Genomic DNA, 25826 nt, shown 5'->3' on the forward strand with positions numbered 1-25826 from the left:
CAGGTTTGTAGATGGTGGGAGGACACTGAACACCCAGTTGTACTTATCGTTGCCTGCTTCAGTACTGAGGAATTTTAAGGTAGTTTAATACCTGATACAGGACACTTTTTTGGGAGAGCCTGTATTGAGAAACATGGCTGTAATTAAACAAAAGATCAAAATTTGTACTTTTTTATGTCCCAAAAAAGTTTATACCATGTTCTAATCCACAAGTTACCAGTTACACTGAATTGCTAAATCTTCACGAAGCTTTATACTTAGCCTTGTTCAACACTGGTTTCTTTAAGGTCGCTATGCACTGAAAGCTATGAAACAAATGGAACCACAAGTAAAACAAGCACTTCAGAATCTGCCAAAACCTGTAAGTTTTTGTCTTATCAGTAGCATCTTTTTATTCAAAAGTTTACTTGGTGAAATAACTAGTGTCTTTTGTCTCTGTATAGCATTGCTGTATTTTCTTCTAATACTAAACATAATTTTGTCAGTAATAACAGAATTAATCTCAGCAATTCCACTGGTGGTTGACTAATAGAGAATTTGTTTTGGCAAGTTTAAGTGCTCATTTAAATAATGATACTCTGCTTCAGCTGCATTTCTTACTACAAGCCCAAAAGAAGCTTTGCAGTATTCTTACAGATTAAAAGCTCAGGACTGCTAGAGCAATGAGTTGTTTTAACTGATAAAGTTAAACTTTAGTGTTTTTTAAATGACTGCATTTTCTCTTTCAGGCCTTCAGTGGTTATTACAGAGGCGGATTTGAACCCAAAATGACTAAACGAGAAGCAGCTTTAATACTAGGAGTGAGGTAAAAGGAAATTTATTAGAAATGAAAGGTAAAGTGGAGGCTACGGTGTTACCTAGTTGCTGGCCTGGTTTGAAAAGGCCATAATTCTCAGTGCTTGAGGCTGTCCTATGCCCAGCTTCCCCTGGGAATTCCACTGCCAAGTCAGGAAATATGACGCGGCCCTTCAGGATTTTCTGTACTTACTTGGGATTCTTTGCTGCATGTTGGCTTGCTTAAAGCTAACTCTAGCTGGACTCCATACATCTACAAATCCCTAGCACATTTAAAAGCCACGTACAGGTCCAGGTAAATATCCCATTTTCAGGAAGCCTTGGGGTTTACTGGGTATGGGGAGCATGGTTGTCCTGTTTGCTTGTGGCTCCTGCTGGTGAATTTCGGATAGACACAGTATGAAGGTGCTGCAAACCGACTTCTTGTATGTGGAGTAAATTCATTACTTACTCATATCTAAGATATTCTAGAATATGGTAGCTATCCCTGCCAAAACTTAAAGAGACTTAACACCTAATACACAAATGTATCTAATGAGATACAGAATAAGAATGACTTCTGTGAACTTTGTATACAGTTTGTTGTTTGGGTTTTTTTGGTGGTGTGTGTGTTTTTTTTTTTTAATAAATCAAGAGCAAATTTTATCTTATTTTTTTCCACCGACCTTTAAGAAGTTGTCCGAATAAAAGTGTTACAACATAGTTCTGTTTCTTTTCAACTGTGTGAATGACCCCCACCACATTAGGCTGCTATAGCATGTCTTCTTCAGCGTACAGCGTTTTGGGAAAACTTTAGAAACCCTCTCCAGGACTTGCATGCTACACACCAGTAATAGGAAAAGAAAAACGTACATGTAAGCCAAAGAGCTTATGGATAAGACAGAGCGCTTGCTTGTTCTAAGACATCTTTTAAAGATCTGTGGGATTTTAGGAGGTTCCCGTAAGTCAGTTTTTCTCTCTTTTAAAGCCCTACAGCCAACAGAAGTAAAATTAGAGAAGCTCATAGACGGATCATGCTTCTGAATCATCCAGATAAAGGTAAGTAAATGAAGTCACATGGATTAATACATAAATGTTTTTAACACAGATTAATAGAACTGTGTAGGGATGACTGAGATATGACTACCTCAGCTACTAAAAAAACCCCAGAAAACTCTTGAGTGAAAACAAATTTTAGGGTGCCTTAATGCTTATGGTTTTGGAGCACGTTTTTGTGTGAATGCTCTAAAGCAAGCAGACAGACTCAGGAAGTCAGCTTGTTACTTGCTCTGTCTTCTGTGCATATCAAATTAAAATGAGACTTAAAAATCACCTTAATTTTAGATGAAAGCCCAAGTGTATTTGTGCACTTTATGTGAGTTTGAGTTCATTTGAATGCATTGGGAATTGACCATAAATGGCAAGTATTGAGCCTTCTGCATCTGTTGAAGATGCTAAACTATGAAATATGTCTGTTTCTGGTAGTCTGAAGGCTCAGTATCTAGTTATGCTTAAAGTTAGTAACTTGAGGCATCTGTAACTGTTCTAAATTGTTTACTTTGGTGAGTCAGAATCACGTCTTTGTGCTTGGCATTTAACCTTTTAATCCTCACTTAAAAGGTAAAATGGCTTCCTTTGAAGTGACCGTTGAACTTCATTACTTTTATGCACCAAAATCCAAAATAGCTGTCCAAAGACTGCTAGGAGCATTTTGCATATTTTACATGACCTAAGTAAGTTAAATTAAGCTTCAAGTAAAAAAATAGAGTAATGCTAATACTAATATATGGTATACATGCTACAAATACATACTACAAATCTTTGCACCTCATGGTCAGTTACCATTTCAGTGCATTTGCATTGTGGATTCTGTTTCAGTTTCTTCCTAAGCTTGCCTTGAACTAGGCCAGGGGGAAGGTTTATCTGCAGACTTGTTAGTTTACTGCTCCTGTATTCACAACAAACTTTATGCTAAGTGACCTATTAATTTCTGACTGATAAAACTGGAGAAAAAACAAACCCACTCCAATGAACTAAAAGCAGCCTAACAGGAATGAGCTGTCTGCACATGTAGCTACTGCAGTGACCGTAAGTGTAAACTTACATTGCTTCAGGCATAATGCAGTTTGTTCTTTGGGTAACTTTCAGACCATACTCTCATTTTTTTTCCCACTTATGTACTGTAGCATTATGAACAACACAGAAATGGTTTTTTTTCATCTGATGTGACGTGAGGTTATCTTTCTCCTAGGTGGCTCTCCATATGTAGCAGCCAAAATCAATGAAGCTAAAGATTTACTGGAAGATCAAGCTAAAAAATGAATGAGAGAGAAAACCAGAGGGTTTGTCCATGCAAATGATTATTTTTGACAAATGGCTTAAGAGGAATTCTAATGTCAGTCTGACTTAATATAAACAAAGCTGGAAATACAAATCCAGGGAGGTACTTCCCTCCCCACTCACTTCTTAGTCACTTTTTGGGGAAACGTGAGGGAGCGAGGCTTCAAGTTTTTTTCATAGCTGTTTTTTATTAAGCAGCAAAATCTGCCACTCGGAAATATTTTCAGTGTAAAAGAGTAATAACTTGGTTTGGCCAATGCATGTTACCAGATACAGGTAGACTTACATACTATTACCTAATTTTTGTTAAACTAGCTATGTTTGAAGTTCATGCTGCTGTTCTTACATATGCCAAAGTTAGCATGATGAACTGGTTCGGGGAGGGGATGGAAAAAATCAGAGGATTTATTTGGGGGCAAGAATTGGGACAGATGTGTGGTTGTCTCTGACTGAAGAAATAAAGTATAGGAAACAATGTACTTGGCTGTCTTTGCCTTGTGAAAAACAAGGTTGGTTGAGCTGCTTAAGTGTTACTGAGGGGTCTGGAACATCCTAGACTTTTTAGTAACTTTCAGTTTTTAATAGATTTTATAGCATTTAATAAATTCTAAATTTGTAATATAAGTACTGTAGTTTCATACATTATCTTACACTACAAAGTTAGAATTCACACAGTAAGGTTTGCATTTATAGTAATGAGGGAACAGGAACTCTTTACCTAGACCATTGAAGATACCCGAGCTGGATTTACCGTCCTGCACAAAGCCAAACAGACCCCAGCAGCCATCTCTGTAAGTATCTGAGTTAGGGCCAAAGAGTTCTGTCACACTGCAAGAATCCTGCCAGTCTTCCTGCAACTACGGTAAAGCTGCTGTACAGCACACGTAAGAGTTAACACCTACCTGTTCCATAAACACAAGAGATTTGAGAGCTTTCATTTTTCCAGAACTAAGAAGTCTCTACTTCGGCATACTGCTGTACGCGCTCAGCCAGCCTCTGCATGAACGTTGGCCACTATGTCGCTGCATTGCTGTAGACTGTCCTAGGCCATTTGGTGAGGATTACCTGAACAGCAAGGAAGCGTTCCATGCCTTCAGAGGAGAGGATCAAATCGGTAACATGAGTATGAAAGGGAAAACATTTAGAACTACAGAGAGCGCGATAACTTTGCTTTACTACGGAATTTAAAGTGGGGTGAAAAAAACAGCTGGAACATTGCCAGGCAGCAGTTCAGAGTATGCACACCTCAAGCCACACACAGAATGTTACTGTACTTTTCCCTGCCAAATAATACTGATTTTTAAAACATAGCTCTTCTTTATTCCCCGTTTCTAAAGTTTTCTCCACTCTTGTGTCTGCCTTATCAGTTGAGGTACTTGCGCACGCTTCAGCATTAGAACAATTTACCTGTGTGTGTTCTCCAGGAGGGAACATTGTCAGTGAGTGTCAGCAGTTAAGTCATACTCAAAACTGCTCATCTCCTTAAACAAACTACATTCCCAAACCTAGTTGGTACAACTCTCCGGTAGCTGCAGCAGGTACAGCAGCAGGAGTCACAGGTGGTTCAGAACACTTTTGTCCTTACTCTGGATGGAATCAGGTTAAGACAGAATTTTTTTTCTTTCAAGCCAGTACAACCTCAGCACTACCAGTTTACTCTGACTTACTACAACACCTTGCTACCCAGATCTGCCTGAAAAGATGGGTTAGTGCATCACACATGTAACTTCTCAATCAAAAACTACATCTGCATTAATTCCTATATATGTTAGTCAGGTTATGTGATTCTCCAAGATAAGAAGTCTGTTTTTAGACTTGTTAACTGATGTTTTACATCATCACCTTAAAGAATGGAAGATTAGCATGTTAGAAAACTCTTAGAAAAGAGTTAAAGGTTCAAGCTGCCTCGCAAGTAAATTTCAATTGTTAGTGTTAACAGCTTGAAAACCTCAAAGTCAATAGTAATTTAAATTTCTGATAGAAACAGTCAACAGATGGAAGATCAAAGTTTATTTTCTTTTACTACCAGCATACAAAAAAAAAACATATTGCACATCAAACAACCAAAACAAAAATAAAAATACTCTACTAAGGACTAACATATGTAGTTTATACAGAATAAACTTTCTGGAAATTGATCTTTTTCAGTAGTTCAGGTTATGTCTTAATGGACATGACTAATTCAGCTTAGTGTTAACTAAAGCTATGTTTGATTTTTAAATACTGTACAGTTTAATAAATAAACCAAACAAAGCCTCAATGTAGAACAGTCACTGCCAATGTCACCCAGTATCCCTGCAGATTATGAGAATTTAACAAATGTATTCCAGTGGTCTGCAGATTTTTCCTCTACATACAGCATTTAAAAAACATGTATTAAAACAGACCAGTTTCCAGACTAAACTAATGGAGAATTACATTTCAGTGCAAAATATTTTAGACTGCATTTCTTTCTAGTATTCCTCAGGTGAAGAAGTGGTTGCATATTATTAAAAATGTAACAAAAGCAGCTAATGCTTTCATAAAGAGTATTATGTTAGGGATCCCCCTCACATCTTTGCCATATTTTGAAAACAAAATAACATTTCCTATAGCCAGCAATTTTGTTTATTTAAATGTTACATATACTATCTCAAGGCACATCTGATGATATATTTATAACACAGTAGGTGTCAAAGTATGTTTAACATATGATTTCTTCAGGATCCCTCCCCTTTCTGTATTCCAAAATGGAGGAACTGAAAGTGCGGTGTCAAGACTGGCGATCCATATTCTATCTTTGGCAAGCTTATACAAGCACTATTTTAAATGTAATGTAAAAGAACTGTAAACTAGGAAGTTCAGTTTATGAAACACCATTCAGCACTGCTTCTTCCTGATTATTTCCATCCTCCTGAACAGTAACTTTCTTTTCATCAGGACTGTGCTGTGGTTTAGAAGGCTCATCCCCAGAAGTTGTAGCAGGACCATTCACTGCCTTTTCAGAAGGGCTGTTCTCATCGATCGCATCTTTTGCCTTGCAAAAACAAAAACAGGATAGTATTAAAAATTCCCTAAAAGTATACGGAGTGTAATCTAAATTTCCCTCTGGGTCACACAACAACTTTGCGATAGGAAACGCCTCCGGTCTGGCTGTGCCAGTCTCCTATCATTTATAGCATCCTATTACTTACCTTGTCATTTATAGGATACTTCCGTATCGGGACGCTTCCCAGGAAATCATGCCAAGGGAACCCCGAGACAGCATAGCCCCAGCATACCCAGAGTGTTTTATTTCACAATTTCAATTTGTCTAAGCCAAAGAAGTAGTTAACTGAAAAGACAAGTGTTACACCCCTTTCCAAGTCTATAGTAAGATTAGATTTTGTTAATCATATAGCAATGGATCTTTATGTTGCTCAGCTCAGACATAACTTGTGGCAGTAAGTTCAATGTTACTTTAGAAGTAAGGGAGTTCTGCTTTATTCAGTTCTGAATCTTGTTTTTTTAAGATACGTAATGCCACTCTAATCATTTAAGGAGAAGCAATCTCAAATCTACAATCTTGTAACACTGATTCTTTCTAAAAATAGTTTGTACAAGTCACTAAACATGCACTAGGATCCTCTATTTGTAAAGCATTTTAAGGATTCATTCTTAAGATTCATCCATGGATAATTTTCACATTTTATTATGTAATGCTACATTAGTAAGTATAGTATTTTAAAATGCATGAAGACTTAATTTGAGCATTACACTGATCACTGAAGTCTGCAACGACAGTCTACAAGTCCATGTCAGCTCTGTTTACCCTGGGCCATTTTTGCTTTTAATGATTTATTCTTAAACTCAAATGCACTTGTAGTCAAATGAGGGTGCTCAAAATGAAGCGTTCCTTTACTGTTTTTTCTGCAAGGGAAGACAAAAAGAGGAAACCTACATTTAGGAAAAAAAAAAAAAAAAAAATCTTCTTACCGTTTCTTTCTTGGTTTTGGCTAGTGTCTCCTTTGGAGGGTTTCTCTGTCTACTTTGCGATTCAGCTCGTGAGATATAATCAGCTACTGTTACTGTTCAAGGAAAAAAATTACAGTGATGCTCACATCAGAACTCTAATTTAGCATTAAGCTTCATGTGTCTTTTCTGTACAAGTTATGCTACAACTGCAAGATCTCACAAAAGGCCTTCACACTTACAGGTATTGACTACATAGCAAGGATCAATTTGTTTCTGTTGTTAAATACAATTTTCACTAAAATCGGTAACATGATGATCTGAAGGTGGAGTCTTAGTAAAATAGTAATTTTGGTCCAATTGTAAATTTTATTGGAAAAGAAGGGCTTTCTGTACTAGGTCTGAAGAGATCAGACTGCAGGCTCTTTAAACTATAGACTGTGTCTCTCACTGGAGTTTTACTATCTTGAATAAAGAATTTCACACTGACAAAAATGAAAGCAAGTTAAAATATGAAAATAACTGGGGGAGGTTCAGAGTATATCACTGATGATAAAGTGGCATTCAAATCTCTGTTACTTCATCAAGCAACCAACAAGGGAACTCACCCTCCTCCTGGTATTCAAATGCAATCCAGAGCGTTAACTCTGGCTTGTGGGTGGGTGGGTTAACGGTGGGGCTGTGTGCAGGCACTTGCAAGGGGCTCTGCATGAGGGAGCCCGCACTCAACAGCGGGACAGCCATGCTGGCACTCTTACGGCTGCACTTACTGGATGCCGGCCAGGGGTTTTCTAACCTCTCTTCTGCCCGCCTCAGCACATGTTCTTGTGGCCTGGTTTTGTCTTATCCTGCCCTCTTGTAACCACACCAATTACGAGTCAATGCTATCTTTAGAATACGCAGTGCTACAAATTTAAATACAGACTTGTATCTTCGATGAGCTGAAGCACATTGGAGTTGGCAAGCATTACCTATTGAACAGTACAGTCAATTACATTTAGTATGTCATGCATTCAGGTGAACTATTTTTCTGGATTTAGGAATGACTGTGCATGAAACCTAAATCAGAAGAGGAAGTACAACACATTAATTTTCTGTTAGAGTAAATGGACTTCTTACAACTGGGTCCTTGCATAATTGTCGAGACCAAGTGAGTTTCTGCACAAGAATTACTTCTTTAAAATGAGGTTCTGTACCCAACTCCTCTAATGTAAAGACGAAGCATGTTTCATGCACACAGAATGAGATACCAATTCTTAATATTCATACATGTATAGCAACGTAAATCAAATAATACAACTAAAAGACTGAAGTATATTGTTAGCATTGGGCAGGGGGAGTTCCTTCTGTCTTAATTTCACTCACTATACACTAAGTATTTATGAATACATGAAATTATTAGAGCATTTTTCACAAAGACAGTGTAACTAGCTACCAATGCTCATACTGTTGTATTTAAAAATATTTACTATGCAAACTGAAAATGGTATCTTGGACAAAGACATCAACATGAAAATAACCTGAGAAACCTTGTTTGGGAAATTTTGTTTTGTTCTTAGAATACTTAGATTTAAAAGAGAAATATCATAGCTTTTTGTAGAGATGACTAATATCTCTTTGTGTTGCTGGCTGAAAGTAGTTTCTCAGAAGTGAAAGCTGAAATTTGTTTTTACTTTTTGCATCCTTTTATAAACTCCTATCACTGTTACAAAACTAGAATGTTGAGAAGTAATGGGTTACTTTGGGTTTGGTGTTTTTTTGTTTTGTTTTTTTTTGGGGGGGGGGTGGTGGTGGTGGTGGTAAAGGCCATGTGTTTGGTTTTTTTTTTCCTTTCCCCAAGTTTTAGTTAGTGTAATGCAACAACTTTTTTTTTCTTCTTAATCAAATGTTGTATGAGCACCACAGATATAAGGAAGACAAACGGGTGAAATTTTGAACCTGTCAATCTAGAAGACCTTCTGTTACTACCTTATGCCGGTATGTACAAGCATTTTCTAAATAGGGCATTATACTCAAAATGAGCTAGTTCACCTCAAACGTTTCAAGTGTTAGTACACACAAAAGAAATGCAACAAGCCAAAACAACAAAAAAATTGGAAACATGCAATTTCATTTGAATTTCTCCTCCTTCCCACCCTCAATTTGTAGATGACTTACAAATACGCACAAAAGCCGAGGACCGATAGCAGCGATTTGATACAGGCACGGGACTGGCAGATCCCGTGTGAGTTCCCTCAGAGTGCTCTGCCAGGGACCCCACGTCCTGCCATCCCCCCTTTCTGCTCCTCAGCCAGTGCTGAAAAGGTTGTGTCGCGTTCGGTGCAAGGGCACAGATGCAAGTGAGTGCAGATCATGAACCTTCATGTTCGTCTTGATCCTGGACCACTGAAGTCAACAGCACTTTGGCTATTGACTTCAATGAGAACTGGATCAGAAGCGTCACTCGGATGTCCAAGCAAAAAGTTAGACATTATAAATTAGTGTCATTAGGCAGATTAAGAACTTTTACAAGTTCTCCTAGTAGAAGTAATGTCTTTCATCTTAATCTAGTAGTCTTATTAGTTATTGAGTAACCTTTTTATATTATGCAGCTATATGTAAAACAGCAGACACAACATTCTCTCATGCTTTTGACCTGAGATTACCCACAGCTCCACTCGAATTACCTGGCTGTCTATCTTCTGCCTGACCCCTGAAGCGACGCCTGCGGCTACGATTGCGTCGCTGGGGTTTTTTGTCACTATCATCTGCAATTGCAAAGTTTACCATGAACTATTTCTGATGATAAAATAAATAAATTCTTCAGCAGTTTCAGCATGGGGCATTTAAAAATTGCTTCCATTAGAGAGACAGGCTAAATAAGACAAGCTGAAAGATAAACATAATTTTACACTGAAAGCATACACAATAACGCAAAAGCTAGTTTTTACTCTTGGCTCATTACAACATTTAGGCATATGCTGAATGACTTGCATTTATTAAATACGTAATCGTATGTCCAATTTTAGCCACGTAACTCATGGGTTTTTTTCTACATTATTAAGCAACAGGTTATATCCTTGTCCCAGCAAGTATCAAGAGAATTTACTGAGGGAAAGTACTTAAGCAGAAGGTGGCTAGAGACAAATTAACAGCTACTTAAGTAGCTTCCCTACAACGAGACTGAGGTTACCAAGGACAAAATAGAATGCTGATCCAACAGTGCTCCTTCTGTGAAAACAGCAATAGTAACAGGAAACAAATTAGTCTTTGGTGTCTCTGTCACATGGTTTTTACAAAAGAGACGTATAAAAATACTAGCGGAGCTCAATAAAGAGGAGACTTCATGGCAGAGCCATGGAGGAAGTCTTTCTTTAATCAGACAGCAACCTCTAACAGAACAATGATTTATCACTAACAAAAATGAACAAGTGTTTCACTGCACTTACATAGACAACACATTTTGTCTTCGCTTGTTCTGGGACTATCATCCAACTGTTTACATACCTAAACCATTCTCATTAACAGAAGCTGTATCAGACTCTGTCATTCCATCCATAAGAACGGCATCTTCATCAGTCCTTCGCCGGCGTGACCTCCTGCGACGGTTACTACTGTGGTGAGATTCACTAGCATCGGTATCCACCGTCTGGTCTGACTCTGTGTTATCAAGCAAGCTGTAAGGGTTGCTGTCTGGATCTTTAAGCACTAAACAAACAAAAAGTTTCAGTCTAAGATACTGTAGTTACATAGAATTTAATTTCCAGGCTGACTTACATCTGTGTTTGCAACTTTCAAAATACAAAGCAACCTTATCAAAAGCTATAGTACACAGACCTACAGTATTTATTTCATACTAGGTCCTCTCTAACAGTAATCCAACAGTAAATATTCCAAGGCACCACAACAGGCACTTGTATTATTTCATCAGAAAGATTTCCAAGGTCACATTTAGATAACTTTTACTCAAAACTGCTAAATGTGTCAAATACCCCTTTCACTTCATAGCAGCATGGTACTTTTGACACTATTAAACTGTTATGAACTAGCACAGTCAAATTCTAATAAAACACAAGGTAACTTCCATCCTATTTCTTCTCTTATTCTGTATCTAAACATAAGCTTAACTCAGAAGGCAGCCACAGGTAACATGCCAAACATTTATAAACTTTGATAATAGCATTATTATGTAGCGTAGTAGAGGAAGGAAATGAAAATCATTGCGAACAGAAGATAAACAAATAAAAATATAACAGCATAGCATATGACAAGAAGTTATCACACGACTCTACTGAAATCCCAATGTACTAAGATTATAATGTAAAAATGGCGTATTTTAAGATAGGAAGAGGTTATACAGAAAATTGCCAGGAATAAAAACTAAATTCAAAATACATTTGAAACACAGTACCAGAGCTAATGGATGACTTGCCACCACGAGGCCCTCCACGCCCACGACCTCCAGATACACTACGTCCTCGTCCTCCAGGACGTCGTCTATTGTCACGCTGATGTCTGCTTTCTCTGTCATCTTCTCCTGCCAAGGACCAGTCACTAAGTTCATCTTTTCTCTCAGATTCTGTTTCAGAGGGATTAGAGAGCTCAGAGTTTGTACCTTGTACAAGAAGGAAAAGAAAATTGGAAATGAATATGAAATTTGGGATTATATTCTTGTTTCAGATCCTCACAGAAGTCTCCCGAACAGCATGGCTGGTTATATATGTGTATGTTATTTTTCATATATATAAAAAATGGATAAATATAAAAATTAAACAATTTATTATGCTTAAAGTATATAAATGTATACATAGTTTTCTATGTATACTCATATATAAAAACATATGCACATATAAAATATAGATAGAGCATAAGTCACTTAGGTTTCTAAGATTCTTAGCCCAAGTTGGTTTGTAATAACATGTAAAAAAAAGGGCTCAAAGATTACCAAAACTGTAATTTACGTACACGGGTAAATGAAGGATGAAACAGTATTTCTTTTCTTTGTGTATACACTGCAGGCATTTGGTGCAGTTTCTAGGCAACTTCTCTGAAATTCCCAAGGACAACTTTGCCACCTTATAGCTGATGGCTGTTGCTAAGCAACCTCTTCTGCCTGTTGTAATGCTGCTTGAACAATTTAACTGTTTATATTAAATAGCGCCCATAATATGCCACTGTCTCTGAGCTAACCAAACCCACACAGCTTTTTGCTACTTGAAAATTCCACACTTACTATTTATTTTAAGCATCCAGGAACTCTCCCTACTAACCATTCTGCAATAAAGATACTTAGATCTGTAGGGTTCTAAAATGCAGTTCTTGCCATTTTGGGGTGGGGGCGGGGCAGGAGGGGGAATAGTACATTTTCCAAATGAAAGCCTGTGTATGTATAAACAAACTGAACAGCTTTTATTATAGTGTAGTCAAACAATTCATTGGGAAATAGTAAAAAACAAAGTTACAAACATTAGCATTATCATCAGAATTAACCTCACCAACACGGCATGATCCTGGAAGCTACAGTCAGTGACAGACTATAAAATCCCAAAGAAGAATGTGTCTGATTTTGTAACACAAATGACCTACATATAGATGATCAAGAGTAATTTACTGTATTGAACAAATCGATCCCCTCCCCCCCGTTTACTGGCGCACCTATGTTTTTGTGAAATGCGTCTATATTCAAATGCAGACTGTCTCCATTTGGGGAGCTGCTGCTGAATGAAAAGGGGATGTGCACACCTCCAGGGAACTGAGTAGCAGTTCCTTGTTAATTTCAAAATGCATCAGAATACCTCACTACATCTGAAACAAACCCAGTTACTTCCTGACCAAATAAAATAAATAAAAAAAACACAACAGGATTTTGTGCTGTCTCAATTTTAAATTATTTTGGTTTACTGTTCAAAAATACGTTCGTAAGATGGCCATGATCACAGACAAGCGTTTTCTTTTCCGTCTCAATCAAAACAGATAATGCTAATTGCAGGTATTTTTTGTTTTAACTTGTGACTTCTGAAGAGTATCTGTAACTCTTTCTCTTTCCCAGTTTTGTATGATGTAACTACTACTGTTGAAGGAGAAAATCTTACCAGAGTTCTGTATGCTCAGTTTTTCCAATTTAAAACTTAACTTCAACAAGAATGTACATCTAATTAGTTGTTTTGAGCTACGTAAAAAATAAAATGGCAGTTCTAAATTTTCAACCCTATCTTCACTCAACTATGCTGAACAGAAAGAAATCTAGATACAGTTACAGATTTAAAAGTATCCCGAGGACTCACTCAATAGATGCCCACGAAAACTCACCGTAACCAGATGTGTAATTGGGGCCTCTGCGGCCTCTCCCTCTTCCGCTGTAGGATCTGGAACCTTGCACTGAGGAGAGGGTGCTCTCATCAGTTGTATAACCCTTTTCTTTTTCAGGAACTCTAGTGGAAGAAGGTCTGAAACCCATACCAATCTGACGCAATTGTTCATCAATCTGGAGCCTTTCCAGTCTTAGTTGCTCTACCTCCTACATAAAAGGAAACAAACGAAAAAATATCGCTGATAAAGAAATGTTCTTTCCCCTCACAAAATGCCACCGTCCATCCAGTCACCTTAAAAACCAGCATTCCTGTAGGACAGTTAACCCTGAACCTTGAAGGTGACTGCAAGTAATGGAATTCAAGTATGAGTTCTACAATCTCTGAGTTTTGGAAGAAATCTAAAACCTTTCTCTTAAATCACCATGCAGAAAAATTGTTTTTAAGACTATTACCACCTTTCTTAACTACACTTCATCACATATTTTCTAGTCAAATTTGAAAAAAAAAAAGCAAACTGACCAAGTAACAGAATTCAAATACATTCATTATTTCTGTTAAGTCAATACCACAACTCCATAGAAAGCCAAGTAATCTAAATGGATAACTGTTCTAATACTACATAGTAGTAGCGTATTACTCTTAGAAATTTCATCCTACCCCAAAAGAGCATTAACAACAGAACAGAACATTTACATCAACAAAAAAATTGCCTATTACTTCCCAACCACCACTCAAAGCAGCGTTCTACACAGTCCAATCCTTTCAACACCAAGAGTACTAGGTAACCATGATAATGTATTTAAAAGGCCTACATAATACCTATGGGGCTGGAGTGGGTTCAAGGAACCGAACCTTGAATCCTGATATACAGAGGAACAGTTTATAAACTGCAAATCCCACCAAAGCTGTTGCTCAAAATTCTGCTACTTCAACCAAAGTTTCCTCTACAGATTGTTTCTCTGAATACACTTACCTTTAGGTATGCGATGTGGTATTCTAAAAGAACTTGGACATTTCCAATGCTTTCTTTAGTACCAACAAATACAAACGGTACCATTCCCTATAGAAACAAAATGTCAAATTTTATTTCCAGGAAGAACGTTATCATCAAAACAATGCTTTCTATTTAAATTATTAAAAAAATCTGTTTAAATTACAGAAGTGAGCTAAACAAGCAAAGATAGTAACTGAATCTTGGGCTGCAAAGAGGCACTAGAAACAGCTCAGACTGAGGTGAGGGTAGGGGCTTATGCGTGAAGGACTTCAGACTGTCCCAACTTTCACAACAACCTACTCTGGCAGTTGAGGTAACCGGACATAGTGTGTTTATATTCCCTCCCACGTAACACAATTGCTGTGTGTGTTTATCACAGTAGGTGGGTAGAGGCATCCATAGTTTATCAAGAGATGTCCAGTAGTTAATTAAACCAACCTTACAAGATGAAACACCTTCAGAAGATTTTATCTTATGTTATCATATATTTAAAATATGCAAACATTATTAATGCTACCAATCCCAAATTAGTTATGCAGCTAAAGTACATATAGGAGAAAGGGGGGCGGGGGGGGGAAGTCTTGCTTCAGCAGCAAAAAACCGTTCTTGAACAGTTTCATATAAAATTTACTGCAAGATGCCAGTTTGAAAAAAGCTTCAAAACTGCTCTCTCTACATTCACACAAAAGTTATAAAACTGGCTTCGTTAAATAACCCACAAGCTTCTATCCTAGAAAACTACCCAAATCACAGACACCATATTTTTGTAACATGGCCATCACCACCATTACAGGTTGGCGTGAAAAAAAGGTGTGCACAAGCCATGAAGGCCATATTTACAAACTGCATAATGATACAAAGATGAAACAGTGATCCCATTCTGATGCCGTACGGTAGCACCTTAACTCATTTGAGTCATGCCCCAGAAATTCTCACTGTCTGCATATATTTTCCTACATACTCTTTATCGAAAGGTTCAACATGACTGGTTTTGAAAATAAAAACCTAATCATAGGAAGAAAGAATAAAGTACTTACATCTTCACGAGGCAGTTTATTTTCATTATCTCCTTCAATTCTCACCCTGACGACTCCAGACTTGTCTACAATCTCCTGAATCACTTTTCCATTTTTTCCAATAACTTTTCCTTCAGAGGGCAAGAATGGTTAATTTTGCACCCATGTGCAAAATATTTTAATGGATTTCTTGATATTTTAAATTATATGTACCATAATTGTAACAACCACCTGACTCTCCTTTACCATTCACTTTGTTTCAAAGTTTTCTCCTACTTCAGAGGTACAAAAAAAACCCCAAAGAAAATCCCACACTGTGCCAGAAGAAAGAGGTGAAAGCTTCCAAAAATTAAAACTATATAAATACGTATATATGCATAGAATGACAAGTATTGATGAAGATCACCTCTACATGCAAGTTTCAAATAGGACCAGACTAAGATTAAAATGGCACAGAAATTTGGTAAATGCCTATTTTAAAATTTTATATGAAAGTTACTTGGACCCCTGACTCCACATGTACCCTCATTCAATGTTTCCTGACATTTTAACAGGCATATACAATATACATTTGTTGGGAGCCTCTTAAAAAAAAAGTAAAAATCTATGTAATTATTTTCTGAAAATTAATTTTGACTTTACAACAAACATAGGTACTACCTGTACTTCCCATATTACCTTTAAAATATTTATTTTGAGATCATGTGTGGGATCTAAACCAAAAGGTTCTTCAGAACTCGTATGTTTAAATCTCAAAAAAGTGACTCCTTTGCTCCCTTACTAAAAGATTGTAGCTCTTCCTTAAACTAAAGTTATGTGGAAACATTTCTTCATCAAAGCTACAGGTATCTGGCACTCAAAAACATTTCAGTTTAAATTACAAGTAAAGGAAGGTAGAACCTCTGAACAGTCAGAAGTGTGTGACAGAATACTCCATAAAGAACACTATTTACAGAAGGTATCAATATGATACAAAGTCAAGTGCAAAAAGTATTTAAAATGCTTCCTTTCCTCAACAGTTCAAATAACTCGGTAGGTTTTTTTGTATCTTTTAGTCTTAAAAAAAGATGTTATAGCTAATCATTCCACAGTGATCCCCTTACTACTACTACTACAATAAACCACACTCATTACAGTGTTAAACATTTTTCTATGGATGATGGGTAGCCAGTATTTGGGAAAAGGTCCTCAGTCCCAAGAAGCTTCAGTAGCTGAAATTGGCCATTCAGTAGATGGCACTCCTCTCTCGGTACAGAAAGAAATGCATTGGGCATAGTGGGCTATCTTCAGTTTGAGCCATTAACGATCACTACACTTCTTTTAACTTGGGTGTTTCATAAAGTGTAGCTAAATGTATCTCTGCTTACATATATGACCATAGGTGAATTGGGCAAGATGTCGGCCTCTGTCATAAATTAGTACTGTAATTGTTTAAAAGTAGCATTTTCAGTTAAATGCGTTACTATGGCTACTGCCGTGATTCTTATATGGGTTTATTCACATCAGTGAATGCTACCCAAAGCCCCCAAAAACCTCAATTTGTAAAATATCAGATTTAGCATAATTCCTTAGTTCAACTAGGTTTGCTGAATGAAATTACAGAAAAAAGTCTTCATGTACAAACTAACAATCTCTATCAGAAATAGCGTGGCCAGCACAACTAGGGAAGTGATCATCGCTTTGTACTCTGCGCTGCTGAGGCTGCACCTTGAATACTGTGTTCAGTTTTGGGCCCCTCACTACAAGAAGGACCTTGAGGTGCTGGAGTGTGTCCAGAGAAGGGCAACAAAGCTGGTGAAGGGCCTGGAGAAACAGTCTTATGAGGAGCGGCTGAGGGAGCTGGGGGTGTTTAGTCTGGAGAAGAGGAGGCTGAGGGGAGACCTGATCGCCCTCTACAACTACCTGAAAGGAGGTTATAGCGAGGTGGGGGTTGGGCTCTTCTCCCCGGTAACTAGCCATAGGACAAGAGGAAATGGTCTCAAGTTGCACCAGGGGAGGTTCAGGTTGAATATGAGGAATAATTTCTGCACTGTAAGAGTTGTTAGGCATTGGAAGGGGCTCCCCAGGGAGGTGGTGGACTCATCATCCCTGGAGGTGTTCAAAAAACGTTTAGATGTGGCGCTTTCAGACATGGTTCAGTGGGTTTAGCGGGCATGGTGGCATGTGGTATACGGTTGGACTTGATGATCTTTGAGGTCTCTTCCAATCATAATGATTCTATGATTCTATGAATTAATTTGCTGAATATTAAAACAAGCTTTAACATGAGGTAGATAAGCAAATGATTAAGTTGTATCAGATACATAATTTGCAGAGGTCCTATTAAAAAAAAAACCCAAACAACAAAATGCTACACCTTAACTTGCTTGAGTTATAAAAATTTTGAAAGTCTAATTTTTAGGAGTTTGCATGTGATTTACAGTATGTAGTCTATAATATGCAAGCTTTAAGCCCAAAACCATAGGAGGCTAAAGCACAGCTTTTAATTTTTCCTTTGGATAATCCAAACTAGTGTTGAATCAGGTACAACACCTGCACTCTTAATACTCCCTTCACACCTGCGTTGCCTGTGAGCTGGTAACACAGAGCAGGAAGCTGCCAGACTCAATGCAACAAGCGGGCTAAGAGGAGTAGAATGAGGGAAATGGAAAAAGTATCCTGTGAAGACTGGACTAGGGAAGTTTTTCTCCTGAAGGGGAGTAAGATTAATCTCACCTTTAGGTAGCTTATGATACATAAGCAACTGTAATACGCATTGACAAGTTTTGGGAAACTACCCCTTCATAAAGCTGAAACATGGAAAAATGCCCATTTCTAGACGGAGGATGAGCCTGCCAAGCACTGCTGATTTATACAGCAGCTCAACACCAGCCAACCACCACCTCTAACAAATCTGAATCCAGGAGGAAGCAATAACATGAGAATTGTCTGCATCATTCTTGCAACTCAGTTGTAGTGCTTTCATATTAAATTTTGGAATTTAGTTTCAGCACTTCTAAGTAGTCAATTTAGCAAATTATTTCTTTACTAGATTCTGAATTTCAAATATTATCATTAAATTAGATAGCACAAGTCCGTAATCAAACTGTTTTAAGTGTTAATATCCAGACAAAGTATTATTCAACAATATTATATCTAATTTCTTAATAACTCCCTGATACATACAGTTCTAAAAGATTAATCACTTAAATGGAGAAATCAAATATCATACTGGCAGACTTCTTTGAAGAGCCACGCCGACTAGGCTCTCTTTCCCCAAATTTTCAAGTTTTAGAAGTATTACATACCAACAAGATTTCTGGGAACTTGAATAAAATCCTCCACAAATTCCAAGTAACTTCTAGCCTTTTTTACTGCATCAGCAGTCTGGAAATGAATTTAGAAAAATTTAGTTTATTTGTGAATACAGTAGGTTAAAAATAAAGTCTTGTGGCCACAGCTGCAAGTCTTCCAAACATCACACTTATTTTCAAAAAGAGAAGAACAGAGACAAGATTAATTTAGTTTTGAACTAAATGTTGAAGTAGTAGTTGAGTAAAATGCCCAGACACAAAATTCAGTAGCAAAGCAAAGCATCAGTAACAAATAAAACAACCTTTTCCACGTTATTTTAAGATATTTAAAAATATTATCTGCAACTTATCACGAGTAAACCCCAGACATAAAGTATCTTACAGATGTATCTTAAAGCAGTTTCTAGTAGACATTCATTGGGAAAAAAACCCAGCTAATTACATTCTTTTTCTCCAAAATAAAAACATAATTTTCAAATGTAGAGTCCATTTATATGAAAAAAAAATCAATACAACAATTATCACAAAGATTCTGTACTGAAAAGAAATAAATTTGTAAAAGGTCCTATCAGCACTCATAGAAACTTCTGCTTACAAGAATATTATAAAAGAAACTTTGGATCATATATCTCATTTCATCTGACTTTGCAGTGCATCAGTAGTTATAGGGCTACGATTAGATGGGCAAGCCATAAAACTATAGTTTAAGCTCTGCATCTTCCTCTAAACTGCTTGGGAAGCACCCAGTTTTTCTTCACAGAAACTGTGCTACCACTGCTATTGTCAGCAACATATTTTGCAACTTTTAATGCCATTTTTAACATGTAATACACTACTACATTACCCAGAGGGCCACACGTAGAAAAACGGCAAAAGAGAAAATGAATTTTAGACTTGTTTCTCTTGACAGTATCTAAAGATTATGTCACCTGATAAAGATTGTTTTTCCACTCCGGAAATGTCCTATCTCTCCACAGAACTTTACAGGCTCCCTGTGAGCACTGACTGGCTTTACAGCCTTTTACGTAGAAGAACAGCATAAATAAAACAGCCATTGGAAGTTCCCTCCTCTATGAAATTTCTATTCCCTTACTCAGTATTCAAGAGAACAGAAAGAAAACAACAAAATCAGTCACAGAACATTTCTTGTAAGAGATAGATCCATTTTTGCATGCCGGTCTTAATACCAAGTACTGTTTGCAAATACACATTAATCCCCAGCGAACAAACGCTGCCAAAGTGACAGAAGTAGCTACTCTTCTAGTGTGCGCACACTCACAAGGCTTGCCCACCACACAACGCACTCATATCTTCAAGACAGGGACTTGCTGCAGAAAGGCTGGGAGGCTATGTTCAGAGCACAGTGCTCTGCAGGAGAATTTGGCAGTGGTCAGGCAAACTGGGGGTTCAAAGGAGCAACAGCCCTGCAGGAAGGTGTAGGAACATACAGACACAGCACATCGAGTCTGTTCAGAACTTCCTACAGGTAGGAAGTTTTCCATTTTCTCTAGAAAAATTTTTCTACTTCTGTTTCTCTCCTGTCTTATGCTTGACAGGAAACTAAGCCTGAATAACCAGCACCTTCAGACAAACTCTCTCTTGTAACTACAGGTAAATTACACTAATGCAACCCGAACTCTACAGCAATCGCTTAAAAGGTATACTGCACTAAGCAATCTGTCCTAATCATATCACCTTTATACTGCAAGTAATATTACAACCAAGGTGCTCTCCTTCCAGAACGCTGGTTTCTGGCCACAGTTCACCTGCAATGTTTTCCAAGACAGGACAGCATCACTGGTTAGTGAGGAGAACTCCTATAAACGCTCTCTTCTAGCTTTATTATTAAATGACAGAAATTAACTAACAGTTAATAGAGGCTATACAGATGCTGAAACAAGAAACAAAGCTTCAAATCAGCAACAGCAAAAGTGTAGAATTAAGGAACGAATATTGGCATGTAGTCAGTAATGACAGCTTTTGAGCAGTTTCCATTTTACACTAATGCCTCAGCTCTTTCATCTGTCATTTTTTAGGCAACACATGAAATAAGAGTACCACCAGCTTCTGCAAATTTCAATCAAATTAGGGAAGTCCTAGAAAAATAAAAAATTTGTAAACTCCTACTTCTGGCAGAGGTCAAAATGATAGCAAGAGAAACATGGGTGAATTGGATTTCAAGATAATGAAACAAGCAATCAAGCATGGAAAACACGGACAGAAAGTCATTGCAGGGAGCAGAGGTTACGCTGCGTACTCAAAGCAACCGTTAAAATGATACAAACTTCAATACACATTAGCAATTTTTCACCTTCAATGAACTCTACAAACAGGACACAATTAACTGAAGAGTTCACACTATTCTGCCTCAGAGGTACTTTATCAATTCTTTCCCAAATACAGATGAAGAAACAGTGACTGCTTTCTCAGAAGCAGAGTCAGGGTGAGAAAACAAACAACTGCCAGTAACTGGAGTTCTCCAGTGCACCCATATGCATATCGACACTTTGCCACAAGCACTCAGAATTCTATGCGAGTACAACCTGTATGACTCATTCACACCGCAACATGAGATAGCACATAAAGCCGATTTGGGCAATGTACTTTTAGTTCCTTGCAATCAGTAATTCAGAAAAGGGAAAGAAAAATAATTTCTTTCTCCCTAAAAATTAGTGCGCACACAGATTAAAGACTTCAAAGAATTCCAGTTGCTAGCAACTGCCTTTCTAACTTTCAATTACAGTCTACATGTCCATCGATGCTCTGGTTACTTCACATAGTAGCCCACACAATCAAGACACTTCCACGCTACTAGAAAAGTCTTTAATAGTAAGATTAAATGCAGGGTATTTTTCTAAACTCAGCATTATACCTACCATTTTTGCAGCAGGAGAGTTATAAATGAGTGTGAAATAAGAACTGTATGGCTGCAGCTTTTAGGGAAAATGTTTTGTAACACAGTCACTAATGTAGACCTTGTGGCTATAAGGTCATCGGAACGCACTCCTACTGCAAATGGTGGATCTGTCTCAGGAGTCTCACACTACTTTCTGAGACAAGATTTCATAAGTCTATACAAAGCCCTCATAGCTCTTTTAGACCTCCACAAACAGCAAACCCCGAAACTACCTGTGGGACTCATCTGAAAAGCCTTATCCTCATGCAGATAAAGACAAAGCACTCCCAAGTCATGGCAAGGAACATGCTCTTTCCATTGTGATACAAGTCTTTTTTCAAGAAAATAAACCACATATTAGTCTCCTAGTTCAAATGAAACTGAGCTAATGAAAGCTCCAAAGTGAAACCAAAAAGTAAAAGTCTCCTGAAAAAGTCAAGATAGATAGGATCTTGCTACCCTTCTATCCAAAGGAATGGTTATCATATAAAAAAAATAAGAGGGAAGTGTAAGAGGGAAGAAGCTCAAGTGTTAAGAATTGCACAAGAATTGACTGCAATTAAATTTTGCCAGTAATGAAGGTCTAAGACTATCTTTTGTTTCTGATACAGCTCTCCCTCTCCAAGCTCTGAAGCTCACAGTACTGTGGTCTGTACAGGCATCACAAGCAGCAGTTCAGGCAGCAGGGGAAGGGTCCTAGAACAAAAGTAGTCTTGACCAGATAGGGAAAAAGCATGAGCAGCATCCCACAGCTTGCCAATAGTCTTTAAAATTTATCTCCCTGTTCCTTCACTCAAAGATTCTGGCCCTGAGCAACACTGAACATTTATTTGTATGCAAAACGTTAGCTATGGGAGACCCTCAGACCCTGACTACAGTATCAAGGACACTGGATCACTCCTCCCACACATCTCAGTCTAAAATTGTCTGCATGTGCATGCAGCCATTAGGGTCTGGCTGCTTGCCAACTTCAGCTGAAAACAGGCAAAACGAGTAGACAAGTACACCCAGATGCTGAAGCCCTCATCACATGGAATATTTAGGTTGCCTGGCTTTTTTAGAAGTAGCTATCACTTCTAGGAAGGATAAGGCTGGATGTGTTGAATGGCATTTTTATTTAGGGGGCATCTGGTATTTATAATCATTGCTGTGCACTACTGTAAGAGGCTGGTGACAGTTGTAACCTTCTCACAAGTTTCAGCATCACATCATTCACATTAAAGAGATCAAAACCGGAATACGCTAGACATTCTACCGCGTTTAAACTTGTCAGATTCTTTTTCATGAACTGTGAGACATGATTTACTGGTAGTACTAGACCAAAGAAGGATCTGCTGCCACCCTGATACCCTGGAAGTGTTTAAGGTTTCCAAAAAAAGGACAGAGAACTTCAGAGATACTGCGGAGTACAGAAGTTTGTCCTCCTCTCAGTAGTATCAACTTTACCTGACCCTTGGGATCACAACCAGGTTCTACTCCTAACATGCATGGAGCATAATATATATAGATATATAAATACATATTAAATAGTGTGGCCAGCACAACTAGGGAAGTGATCATCGCTTTGTACTCTGCGCTGGTGGGGCCAGAGTGAATACTGTGTTCAGTTTTGGGCCCCTCACTACAAGAAGGACCTTGAGGTGCTGGAGTGTGTCCAGAGAAGGGCAACAAAGCTGGTGAAGGGCCTGGAGAAAAAGCCTTATGAGGAGTGGCTGAGGGAGCTGGGGTTGTTTAGCCTGGAGAAAAGGAGGCTGAGGGGAGACCTTGTCGCCCTCTACAACGACCTGAAAAGAGGTTGCAGTGAGGTGCGGGTTGGTCTCTTCTCCTGGTAACTAGCGATAGGACAAGAGGAAACGGTCTCAAGTTGCGCCAGGGGAGGTTCAGGTTGAATATGAGGAAGAACTACTTCACCGTAAGTGACGTCAGGCATTGGAAGGGGCTCCCCAGGGAGGTAGTGGACTCACCATCCCTGGAGGTGTTCAAAAAACGTTTAGATGTGGCGCTTCGAGACATGGTTCAGTGGGCATGGTGGCATCGGGTATATGGTTGGACTTGATGATCTTTGAGGTCTCTTCCAACCATAATGATTCTATGATTCTATAATTCAAGACTACAGATTCCTGAAACAGTAGACAACCAAGGATTTCTAAAAGCATTAACACCAGTCACTCATAGTGGTACCTGCAGAGCTGGTAGCATGGGATAAAAACCCTCAAGAAATGTTCTGACAGGGCTCTGGTGACAGTAGCATCTTTGTCACTACCCTTCTGCCTCCTGAACAGATCATTGTCTTGGTCCAAAGACCAGTTACATTTAAAAGCACTAGTGAAATTTAAAGCACATCAGTTAAAAGTCACACAAATGGAATTAACTTGGAGCAAATCAGTGTATTATTTTGCTCCAAGTCAGCATTAAATTGCCAAATTAAAAGGGTTAGAAGCAGGTGAGATAGGCTTTAACACATTTGGCTAGGTCAGAGCAGCAGACACCACACAGCAAAACACATGAAATAGAAAGGGGGGTGGGGGGACCCAACGAGAACAGCATATACAGTTGGAAGGAAAAAAAATAAATCTGTGATCAAGTCAAATAGCAGCAAATTACACTTCTCTCAGGTTGACTGAGATGTACAGTGCAGTTATCACAGAACTTGTGCATCAGCACATGGAGTGACTAGGACAGAACACATCTTATGGAGGTCACCACTGCAATGAAGTCCCGTATTTCAAATACATATAGTATGAACAGCCATAGTGTGGACATGCATATAGACACTCTGACAACTACTCAGCTATTTCCAGTTCTTAATTTTGGGTAAAGGTCTCACCGCTCTAAAAGCGGCTAGAGTGAAATGCTCATCAGATTCATACAAAGTTTCCACCTTACCTCTCCATAGATTCTGAAAGTACCAGTATCCTCCTCAAGTTCAATGGCAGTAACTCCTGGAACCTTTCTGGCTTGTTGTATGTTACTGCCATGTGTTCCTATAGCAAGTCCCATTAAATCTTCTCTGACTACAAATTCCTCGTGAAATGCTGCAGCAAGCTGCTTTGTGCACTGAAGGGGAAACAAAATAAGACTCATCCACATGCACTCAATGTAACATACAGTTACGTGCTCAGTTTCAAGGAAAAAGAATTACAAGCTATGGCTTACTTCTAAGTGTTTTGTAGCTTCTTCATTTCTTGACATAAGCATAAGTTTGGTACGAATGCTGCGCAAATGCATGTCACTCAGTATATTCACTCTCTTCACTGTTGCTTCACTGGCAGACTACAAAAGAGAAGGAACATGAAGTTTCATTTTTTAAAGTGAACTCACATTTAAGGGATAAATCAGGAACTTATTTATCATAGAATCATAGAACGGTTTGGTTAGAAGGGACCTTAAATATCATCTAGTTCCAACCCCCCTGCCATGGGCAGGGACGCCTTCCACCAGATCAGGTCGCTCAAAGCCCCATCCAACCTGGCCTTGAACACTTCCAGGGATGGGGCATCCACAGCTTCTCCAGGCAACCTGTTCCTCAGCCTCACCACCCACACCATGATGAATTTCTTCCTCATATCTAATAAAAATCTTCCCTCTTCCAGTTTAAAGCCATTGCCCCTTGTCCTAGCACCCCATCCCCTTGTAAAAAGTCCCTCCCCAACTTTCTCATAGGCCCCTTTAGGTACCGGAAGGCTGCTCTAAGGTCTGCCTGGAGCCTTCTCTTCTCCAGGTTGAACAACCCCAACTCCCTCAGCCTGTCCTCACAGGAGAGGTGCTCCAGCCCTGGCCTCCTCTGGACTCACTCCAACAGGTCCATGCCCTTCTTGTGCTGAGGGCCCCAGAGCTGAAGGCAGTACTGCAGGGGGGGTCTCACAAAAGTGGAGTAGAGGGGGAGAATCCCCTCCCTCGACCTGCTGGTCATGCTGCTTGGGATGCAGCCCAGGATACAGTTGGCTTTCTGGGCTGCAAGAGCACATTGCCATGTTACATCAAACTTCTCATCAACCAACACCCTCAACTCCTTCTCCTCAGGGCTGCTCTCAATCCATTCTCTGCCCAGCCTGTATTTGTGCCTGGGATTGCCCTGACCCATGTGCAGGACCTTGCACTTGGCCTTGCTGAACTTCATGAGGTTCGCATCTTGTAAACATGATCTAAATTTCCAGAAGTTACATTGACATTATTCTTCCTCAAAACAAAGCATGAGAAATTCAGCACCACCCCTGCAAACCACCAATTTTCTGTTATCATTCACAGCATATTTTACACTAACGATTTTGCTGCTGGATATACACAGCAACT

General features: G+C 38.6%; 2 protein-coding genes across 5 annotated transcripts in view; one reads left to right on the plus strand and one right to left on the minus strand.

Moving 5' to 3' along the window:
* The window catches only part of DNAJC19 (DnaJ (Hsp40) homolog, subfamily C, member 19), a 3472-nt gene extending 91 nt beyond the window's left edge, over window positions 1-3381 (plus strand). The window contains exons 2-5 of the mRNA XM_009694597.1: window positions 288-361; window positions 729-805; window positions 1763-1833; window positions 3026-3381. Coding sequence (XP_009692899.1) covers window positions 288-361; window positions 729-805; window positions 1763-1833; window positions 3026-3096 — 293 coding nt within the window. The 3' untranslated portion in view covers window positions 3097-3381. The remainder of the gene's footprint in view (window positions 1-287; window positions 362-728; window positions 806-1762; window positions 1834-3025) is intronic.
* A 1728-nt stretch (window positions 3382-5109) lies between these two features.
* Window positions 5110-25826, minus strand: part of FXR1 (fragile X mental retardation, autosomal homolog 1) — a 29812-nt gene continuing 9095 nt past the window's right edge. The window contains exons 6-17 of one of the 4 annotated variants that reach the window (XM_009694601.1): window positions 24690-24806; window positions 24420-24590; window positions 18632-18710; window positions 15366-15475; window positions 14308-14394; window positions 13483-13540; window positions 13333-13395; window positions 11435-11638; window positions 10531-10731; window positions 9711-9791; window positions 7069-7160; window positions 5110-6130 (exon numbers count right to left, since the gene is read on the minus strand). In XM_009694601.1, coding sequence (XP_009692903.1) covers window positions 5960-6130; window positions 7069-7160; window positions 9711-9791; window positions 10531-10731; window positions 11435-11638; window positions 13333-13395; window positions 13483-13540; window positions 14308-14394; window positions 15366-15475; window positions 18632-18710; window positions 24420-24590; window positions 24690-24806 — 1434 coding nt within the window. In that variant the 3' untranslated portion in view covers window positions 5110-5959. Of the gene's footprint in view, window positions 6131-7068; window positions 7161-9710; window positions 9792-10530; window positions 10732-11434; window positions 11639-13332; window positions 13541-14307; window positions 14395-15365; window positions 15476-18631; window positions 18711-24419; window positions 24591-24689; window positions 24807-25826 lie in introns of all 4 variants that reach the window. The other 3 variants (XM_009694600.1, XM_009694598.1, XM_009694599.1) reach the window with 3 other exon arrangements.

Source organism: Cariama cristata, unplaced genomic scaffold (assembly GCF_000690535.1).
Source record: "Cariama cristata isolate BGI_N322 unplaced genomic scaffold, ASM69053v1 scaffold9562, whole genome shotgun sequence".
NCBI classification, from domain to species: domain Eukaryota; kingdom Metazoa; phylum Chordata; class Aves; order Cariamiformes; family Cariamidae; genus Cariama; species Cariama cristata.